General features: G+C 37.2%; 2 protein-coding genes across 2 annotated transcripts; one reads left to right on the top strand and one right to left on the bottom strand.

Moving 5' to 3' along the window:
- The first annotated feature begins 253 nt into the window (after positions 1-253).
- On the top strand, positions 254-4,052 carry LOC109242973 (leucine-rich repeat receptor-like tyrosine-protein kinase PXC3). Its single transcript, XM_019409868.1, has 2 exons — positions 254-3,401; positions 3,480-4,052. Exons 1-2 carry the CDS (start codon positions 1,058-1,060, stop codon positions 3,803-3,805), a joined length of 2,670 nt encoding a protein of 889 aa, XP_019265413.1. The 5' UTR covers positions 254-1,057; the 3' UTR covers positions 3,806-4,052.
- Positions 4,053-6,630: 2,578 nt separating this feature from the next.
- Positions 6,631-9,736, bottom strand: LOC109242970 (protein ROOT PRIMORDIUM DEFECTIVE 1). The gene is made up of 2 exons (XM_019409863.1): positions 9,572-9,736; positions 6,631-8,669 (listed from the first exon to the last, which is right to left on the bottom strand). The coding sequence occupies exon 2, from the start codon at positions 8,347-8,349 to the stop codon at positions 7,105-7,107; it is 1,245 nt and encodes a 414-aa protein (XP_019265408.1). The 5' UTR covers positions 8,350-8,669; positions 9,572-9,736; the 3' UTR covers positions 6,631-7,104.
- Positions 9,737-9,795: the final 59 nt, after the last annotated feature.

Raw genomic sequence — 9,795 nt, 5'->3', positions numbered from 1 at the left:
TTTTGCAATTTTAATTAATTTTTACTCCGCATTGAAAATTATGAGTTCATAAACACTACATCTGCCCCGAACTATAAGAGCATGCCATTAAGTGTCAAAAAAAAAAAACATTCTCAAATATTAAAAGATGTACTAATTCTTTTTTTCTTTTTGGGGACGGCATAAACAAGAAAGAGTGCAATATAAAGTGAACAAATGAATTATTAACTTATAGAAGGAGATAAAATTAATCTTATGATAGTAATTATTTTTAAAAGACACGATTCATTTGATTGCAAGTATATATATGTATCTTAAAGGAAAAAAAAGATGTGATTTTATTGGAAGTAATAGGGAGTAGGAGTTGCAGTCTGAGATTATTGATACAGTTTCATTCACTCACACTGCTCATTTCTCGTGACACTGTCAGTTTGAGTTGAGTACTCAAATAGTCATATCACTTGCAATAGATTCTCTCTCTCTCACACACACACACACAGACACACACAATTTCTCTCTTTTCAGGAACTCCCAACACACTTTCTTTCTATAGGAAGAGATTAGGACATTAGGAAAAAACACAACACCTAGCCCATGTAACCAGTTGCCTAAATCAATGTTGTTTTGTACCCCTTTTCCCTTTTTCATCATCTTTCTATTTTTTGTCCTTAAAACTCTATCTTTTCTTTTCCCCTTCTCTGCTACCTTAATCTAATCAGCAACTTATTTCTTCTTCTTCTGGTACTAAGATTAGTATGTTCTGTTTGTTTTTTCTTTTCCACATTTTTCTCCACATGGGGTTCATTCATTTCTTTGTTGCTACATTTTCTTTCTGAATATTAAAGCTTACACCTTTATTGTTCTGTTCCATTTCAAGATTCCTGAAATGGCTTACTTCCTGAGTGTTTCAAGTTTGAATCTTTCTTTTTCTTTTTAACTCTTTCTTGTCTCCCCTAATTGAGTCTCAAAAAGATTTCCCTTTTATGATTGGGTTCTAGCATTTTCTTCCTAATGGATTCTTGATTGTTCCATTTCTTTTTTGGGGAAGAAGAGTGTTTTCTTGAAAAACAACCTAAAAATGGAAACTTTGAGGTTGTTCACTGCTTTGTTTGTTGGTTTATTGTTAAGTTGTCAACTTGGTAATTCCCAGGTTCTTGATGAAAAGGCAATTGTAGAGGCAATTGGTAAAGAGCTAGAAATATCTGTGTGGGATCTGAATACCTCTAATTTCTGCTCTTGGCATGGCATTAGTTGCAGCTCAAACAATTCTATGGTGGAAAGGTTGAATCTTTCTGGTTTTCGTTTACAAGGTAATGTGACTCTAATATCTGAGCTTAAAGCATTGAAGTGGCTGGACCTTTCTAACAACAATTTCCATGGCTTAATTCCATCAGCATTTGGGAATTTGTCTCAACTTCAGTTTCTTGATTTGTCTTTTAATATGTTTGGAAACTCTATTCCTGGAGAATTTGGTAGGCTCAACAACCTTAAAGCATTGAACCTTTCAAACAACTTGCTCACTGGTTCAATACCTGATGAGCTTCAAGGGTTAGAGAATTTGCAATATTTCCAAATATTTACTAACAAATTGAATGGTTCTATTCCAATGTGGGTTGGGAATTTGACCAAACTTAGAGTATTTGCTGCTTATGAGAATGAGTTTAGTGGTGATATTCCAGTTAATTTAGGCTTACATTCAGAGCTCTTGTTGTTGAATCTTCATTCAAATCAGCTTCAAGGGACAATTCCCGAGAGTATTTTCGCTATGGAGAAGATTGAATTTCTGATCCTGACTAATAATAAATTGACTGGCATTATTCCTGACTCAATTGGGAATTGCAAAGGCCTTTCAAACATTAGAATTGGGAATAACAAGCTCATCGGTGGCATCCCTAAAGCAATTGGAAATATCACTAGTCTTACTTATTTTGAAGCAGATAATAACACTCTTTCTGGAGAGATTGTCTCAGAATTCGCGCACTGTGCTAATCTCACTCTTCTTAATTTAGCTTCAAATGGATTTTCTGGTACTATTCCTCCTGAGTTTGGCCAGCTCAACAATCTGCAGGAGTTGATTGTTTCTGGAAATAACTTGTTTGGAGAGATTCCAACATCAGTTCTTAGGTGCAAGAATCTCAACAAGCTTGACTTAAGTAACAACAAATTCAATGGAACCATACCGGGAGATATATGCAACACATCCAAGTTACAGTTCTTGCTGCTGGGACAGAATTCATTGAAAGGGGAAATACCTCGTGAGATTGGGAACTGCGTAAAATTGCTTGAGTTGCAAATGGGGAGTAATTATCTTACTGGAAGCATCCCTACTGAGATTGGTCATATGAAGAACTTACAAATCTCATTGAATTTGAGTCATAATCATCTCCGCGGCCAGTTGCCCAAGGATCTTGGAAAACTTGACAAGTTGGTTTCTTTAGATGTGTCTAATAATCAGCTGTCAGGGAATATTCCATTGGAGTTGAAGGGCATGCTGAGTTTGATAGAGGTTAACTTTTCAAACAATCAATTCACAGGCCCTATACCTACTTTTGCACCATTTGAGAAGAGTCTAAATTCAAGCTTTCTTGGAAACAAAGGGCTCTGTGGGGAGCCTTTGAGTAGTGAATGTGGAAATATATATGGTTATGAGCACAATGGCTACCATCACCGAGTTTCCTACCGGCTCATTTTGGCTGTTGTTTGTTCTGGTTTGGCAGTTTTTGTATCTGTGACGGTGGTTGTTTTACTATTCATGATGAGGGAGAAACAAGAGGAAACCGCCAAGGAAGCTGGAAATACCACTGATGAAATTTGTAGCAAACCGGTGATCGTTGCGGGGAATGTTTTCGTTGAGAATCTCAAGCAAGCAATAGATTTTGATGCAGTTGTAAAAGCAGTCAGGAAAGATTCAAATAAGATTAGCACAGGCACTTTCAGCAATGTGTATAGAGCAGACATGCCTTCTGGGATGATTTTGTCGGTTAAGAGTTTAAAGTCAATGGACAAAACTATAATTCATCACCAGAACAAAATGATCAGAGAGCTTGAAAAGCTAAGTAAACTCTCTCATGATAATCTGACTAGGCCTATCGGGTTTGCAATCTATGAAGACGTCGTTCTACTCTTGCATCAATACTATGCCAATGGGACGTTGGCTCAGTTTCTTCACGAGTCTAGCCAGAAACCTGAATATGAACCTGACTGGCCGACGAGACTTTCCATCGCCATTGGAGTTGCAGAAGGGTTAGCGTTCCTTCATCACGTGGCCATAATCCATCTTGATATTTCTTCAGGGAATGTGTTTCTTGATTCTAATTTCAGGCCTTTGGTTGGTGAAGTTGAAATATCCCGACTTCTTGATCCGTCTAGAGGGACTGCAAGTATCAGTGCTGTTGCTGGCTCATTTGGATACATTCCTCCAGGTATTCTATGGCTCGAAAGAGACAGCTAATAATCTTTTATTAACTTATGGTGCCTGACTAATTCCTTTTCTTCAACAGAGTATGCATATACCATGCAAGTAACAGCTCCCGGAAATGTCTATAGCTATGGGGTTGTTTTGCTCGAGATCCTTACCTCTCGGTTACCTGTTGATGAAGCTTTTGGTGACGGAGTTGATTTGGTCAGGTGGGTTCACGGTGCATCTGCAAGAGGAGAAACACCAGAGCAGATACTCGACGCAAGGCTTAGCACCAATTCTTTTGCTTGGAGGAAAGAAATGCTTGCAGCTCTAAAGGTCGCATTAATGTGCACCGACACCACTCCAGCAAAACGACCAAGAATGAAGAAGGTGGTAGAGATGCTTCAAGAGGTTACACAAAGTTGAATCAAACTTGTATCAGGAATGAAATTCACTGTTCTTTGCCTACAGGACAAAATAGTTAAAACTCTGTATATTGGCTGGGGTTGCCATTGTAATTTTGATATGACATTAGAGAAAAGCAGTCCTTGATATGTACCATTTTGTACTAGGCCTCTAATCATATAGAGTTCTTTTTCTGCAGCATATGTAAATGGAGGTTTGGCATATCAATTTTTGTTTGCAAATAGGTTAAGATATGTCTTTTTGTTTTCATTTCCTGGTTCTTTAGGGACAAGATAGACATAGATGCTATATCTCGGTTATACTTTTAAGCATTAAGAATCCTCTTCAAATACATTATAAAGACCCTTCTATAAAGTGGAAGTTTAATTGTGCGTTGCTTCCCTTTAATTAGGAGAGGCAACATATTGAAGATCCTGCTGCTGCTGCTGCTGCTTCTGGTGTATATCGACTATGGAAACAACAGTCCTTCTGCCTTTTTTTTTTTTTTTTTTTACATGTTGTAGTATACTGATAAAGTTGCTGCCATGTGACCAGGAGGTCATGGGTTCGAGCCGTGAAAACAGCCTCTTGCAGAAATGCAGGGTAAGGCTGTGTACGATAGACCCTTGTGGTCCGGTCTTTCCCTTTTTTTTTTTAGTATACTGCTATCTCAAGTTAAGTCTGCTATTTCTTGCTACGAGAATGATGAATTTCTTCATTCTTCTTATTTGGAGATGTATGAATTTTTTTGCCAGGAAATTTTAATCTTGAAGTGGATGCACTTCAGCTAAATGTATACCGTCTAAACTAGTAGTGGCAAAATAGTTAAAAGAATACAGTTAACCATTCATATTATCCACTAAAAAATGGGTTGGATAACCAATGAGTCTAACTTTTACATTTGTAAAGTCTCAAATTGGGGGTTTTTCAAGTTAGGGAGACTAAGAATTCTCCCAAAAGTGGTCATATGCAAAAAGGCATGGATAATATGGTTATCTATATGGGATTTTTACATACATATACACTATAGGAAACTTTATTACCCTAAATGTCCATGTTTAGTTAATTACCCGGCCTAAACAAGTTTTGTTTACGAAATATATACTTTCCACCTTAAAAGGCTCTCAATCCATTATTAGTGCCTTCAATCAAGGGATTTAGTTACACCTTTTTCTTTTTTTCTCCTCTTCTCTTTCTTCTCTCCAGCATTTTTGGTAAATAGTTGAAATCCCTTGTATGTCATGTCTTCTTCTTCTTCTTTGAGTTTCAATATGAAATTCAGCCAAAATCAAGTATAATCTTCACCAAAACACCCTCAAAATTGAGATATAAACTCCAAACCATATTCCCAATTGTTTGCAACAACACCCAATCCAAACGAATAATGGTTTTTGAAAACCCAAATTCGAATTCAAAGCTTCAAAGCTTTTTAATGGCTGTCAATGGTGGAATTGCTGCTTTCTTTGCTTTTGCTCTACATTGGAATTAGGGATTGAGAGATAGAGAGAGACGTAGAGAAAGAGCGCAGGAGAGAGAGAGAGCAAGAGTGAGAGAGAATGAGGATGAGAAATAATTGATTCCTAATATAAAGGGATACTCATTTAATTTCTAAAGTGCATGTAATTGGTAAATTTGTATATAGGAGGTAATTAAATTGAAACTTGAGTAGGGAGAGTAATAAAGTTTCCAATAGTGTATAGGTATGTAACAATCCCTATCTTCTATATTATCTGCCGGCTAACCCATTTTTTATCCGTATTAAATATGAGTCGGGTCGGATAATTGATCCGTTTTCCATTACCCCTTTTCGACCTGAACCATATCCGATCGCCCCGCCTGTTTGCCACTCCTAGTCTAAACTGCATACAAGAATCAAGAAGAGTGTCAGCGGAAAAAGGAGGGATGGATTTCATTATCATCTCAAAATATTATCTTTAAGTACCTTTCCCAAAAAAAAGGATTATCAAGGTACCAAACGATCTTAGCTCTAGAATCAGGGAATTGTGTACACTTAACTGAAGAGCTATGCATTTGAAAAAACAGACAATACAAATCAAATTGGAAGTAACAGTTTATGACACGTTTTGTTAGAGCAAAGTAATTAAAAGATAAGTAACTTGCTATACAGTCTTTTCAAGCTTAGTGCTTGGATTAGTCCCTTTCTAGTAGGTCTGGTTTCTCATTTGTTACAACAAGCATTTACATTGTTCTTTTTTTTTTCTTCTTTAAATTGAAAAACATTCTGCATCTTGACACAATTGAGAAGAATTCTGGGGTCCAGATCTTTATTACTCCCTCCGGCCCAAAATAAGTGATTTTTAGTTGTTTTCACACGTATTAAGAAACTCAACTTTTAATATTAATTAGCAATGAAATTGACCATATTAACCTTTACTAGCTCTTTACATAAATACTCCTAACACATACTTCAACATTATTTACTCCAAGGGCAACGTAGAAAAAAAATAATTAATTCAGTCTTGAAATCTAAAAAAAACACTTATTTTGGACCACAAAGCCAAAAAATCACTTATTATGGACCGGAGGGAGTATTATTTTTTTCACTCGAGACCTCCATCTTTCCACAAAGTCAAGACACTCGACTATCTGAATTTCTTCTAGCTAGCATGGTAATTAATTGTTCTAGTGAAGCAAAATGATCAAGAAAATGCTTTAATTGTTCCTACTGTTGGAATTGGCCTTCCTAGGTAGACGTATCATATGTAACTGATAAATCCACAAGTGATTGTCAACATGTTGAGGTCTCACTCTCACAGGCCACGGTTCAATCAATAGCCAAACAAAGCATTGGATCTTTGTCACCTAAGAAGAAACAACAAAAGAAAGCATAAAACAACGGAAACAAAAAAAAATTATATTTAGATGTCTGAGAAAACAATGAGATACAGTGAGCTCAATAACTATCCAACATCACTTCATACATGTAGCATTGTGCCTTTCAGATATAGAGATCTAGAGCACATCAACCATCTAACAATGTATCTCGCGAGCAAATCGTGTACTCTTGTTTAAGAGTTGAAGCTCCATTGATAATACATCATGCTATGTGTCGTTTGCGTGTGCTGTGGTCAGTGCCATCATACTGGAATCACCATTAACAAATGAGAGAAGTGCAGAATCCACGCGCTATGTCCACCTTACCACCCAAAAAGCCTTTATCCCACCTCGGAAGCTGTTCCAGATTATGAAAAAATTTCCCGGCTCCTACTTAAAACGGTTCTTTAGATCCAAGACTTGTTTTAGCTATGTTACCATTCTCAAAACAAGAAAAGAAGAAGAAGTTGTTTTAGCTGCAAACCTCAAAGAGCAGAGCTACTCTGTTGCAGTTTCACTTCTTCATCATCTGTATAATCCAAATCCTTAATATTCATGTTACCCTGATCATGTGGTCTATTGTTTAACCTTTTACGTTTCAGTATATCCGCTGACTCCTTCATCAAACTGATGTATTTTTTCCTCACTTTTGCTAAAGGATGTTGCTCTATAGCCCCTCTATCACAGTAAGCTTCTTTTAGTATTGCAGTGCAAGTCTTATTATTCAGTGACAAATAGAAGATATAAGGATGCCTCTCAAACGCCTTGTGAACTTTTTGTGGCAACCCGAAGTGTTTTCTAAGACACAAAAGCTTCTTCCTTTCTGCAGCATGCTCAACAAACAAACTAAGCAACTCGTGAAGCACACCCACCACTCGTTTTTCCGCTGTATCGCTATTTGGATCCAAACCAGAATAATCCTCATAGGGTGAAACATATGGAAGCCTCTGAAACTCATCAAACCAGTCTGCAATCTTCCTTTTAAGTCTCAATCCCTTTGACGGAAATAATTGAAATTCTAGCACCTCACCCTCCACACCACTATACACTCCTCTCCTCATTGCATTCCTCTGCATCATCGATAGAAATCTCTCACTTCCATCGACATTAACAGCTAGCCCTTTCAATCCATCTTCCATTTCCACAAGTCTGAAACACTTATCAAGATTGTCTTCTGGGTTCCTTAAGAATTCGTCGGGTAAACCCAAATACCATTGCAGACCCTGAATTACCTTTAAAGGAAGCATCTTTTCCCTGCCACTCATCAGTATCAACTTCTTCAGCCTCAAAATGATATCATCTTTAAATTTTACATACACCTCTCTCTCCTCTCTATCAAGCTCAACAGCCCTCTGGGTCAGTCTAAACCAAGGCAAATTGTATTTAGGGCCAGTAAATTCCTCAAAAACAGATGGGTACAACCTCAAGAACATGGCAACCTTAATGGGTATTCCTAACTCTAAGCCTTTCTTTGAAATTGCAGAAATGGGGACACAATAATCATCAGGTGAAGAGGAGACTATGCAGTTCTTGAGAGCAATTAAAGGCTTGAGTTGAACTGATCTGTGAATGGTATCAATGGAGTCAAAAAAAGAGTCTTTCTTCCATTTCATGTACACATCTACGTAGGTCTGCCTCTGGATGTATGAGCAGGGAAGTAAGTGGCTGGAAGAGAGGACTTCGTGCAAGAGACATACAGAGTTTCTGCTTCTCCTGACGATCATCGCCATCACCTTCTTTATTGTTTCTGTGCAGTTTGACTGTGGCTTTTTAGGTCTTGGGAGAGGCAACAGGTTGATATTCAATCGAAAATAAAAACACACTGAGTTATATATACTAGCTGCCGTTGGCCCGTGCTCTGAGCCAACTAAGAAGAATATAGTACAGTTTAATGGAGCTGAAAAGCAGCAACCATAGTACTTCCTGTGGCAAGCTAACACTCTCCAGTGACAGCTAGCTAATACACTTTACTAGTCACCTGCACTCCTGGATGCCACTATGTTATACTGGCTGCCTCGCCTTTTTGCACCTATCCTTCTTGATGATAAATCTGAAACAATGACAACGGCTAAATAACCCGCACATATATTCACCGGAAAGCAAAAGAACCTGAACATATTAACTAACATGAGGCTATTGTTTGGAGGAATAACTTGTAAGCATATAGAAGTAATCAGTATTCAAACATGTTTGAAGCGCCAATTGACAAGAAATAGAGATCATTTCACTGATGTCCCCTTAACAAATGACTGTTATATGAAGTATGACCACATATAAGCCCCAAAAAGAGCTAATGGCAAATAAAAAGTGCTGGATTGGGATGTAAGAAAGCAAGATATGTATTTTCAGAGCATCAATTAAGAAATATAGGAGGGCAACACACTTGTAATTGAACAGATGATAAGTTATAGAAAACAAAGGTCAAGTAAGTAAGAAATTTTATTATATGTTGATGTTTATTTGGTAATCTATTTTCTTCTAATACTTCACAATCCAAAGAAGCAAAACTGGTTATTGCTCTATGCTACAATAATTTACTTCCGGTTGTTGGGAAATAAAGTTGTTGCAATTATTCTTCCATCAGATGCAAGGAAAATCAATGTTCAAAGACGAAACAAGAATTAACGGAGCATGACATACGGTGTAGCCATATACAAAGAACTTTCAACTATTGTATCACACTCTTTCAATTTCAAATGCCAATTGCTAACAGAAACCCAGTACAGAAAAATCAATGGAAGCTAAGAAACAAGATATGTCATTGCATAGCATAAGGTGTAGTCCATATTCTAAAAAAATTCAGAGTTCAAATACTTATTTTACTAAGAAACAAAAACCCAGTTCACAAAAAAGTCAGGAAACAATCCAAACCCATTAATATAAGCTCAAAGACATTATCGTTATGCAAGAATCAGCAACTTAGTCTACACACCTAACCCTAATAGTACTTACCGGTCACCGGCGGAATTAAAGGCAAGCGACGACGTTTGGAGGCAAAGCTGAAGAACAGAACGGATGGGCTGCGAATTAGAAAAAAAAAAAGGGGAAGAGGAAAAACCAAAACTTCCACCCAGAGAGAGAGAAAGAGAGCAAAAAAAACGAATAGTGACGAGTGTAGAGGTTTTGATAATTTTTGCATTTTTCAATTAAAAATGTTTGCTCGAAAAGTGAAATTG

This window comes from Nicotiana attenuata, unplaced genomic scaffold (assembly GCF_001879085.1).
Source record: "Nicotiana attenuata strain UT unplaced genomic scaffold, NIATTr2, whole genome shotgun sequence".
NCBI classification, from domain to species: Eukaryota; Viridiplantae; Streptophyta; class Magnoliopsida; order Solanales; family Solanaceae; genus Nicotiana; species Nicotiana attenuata.
This window is presented reverse-complemented; position numbering and strand designations above follow the sequence as displayed.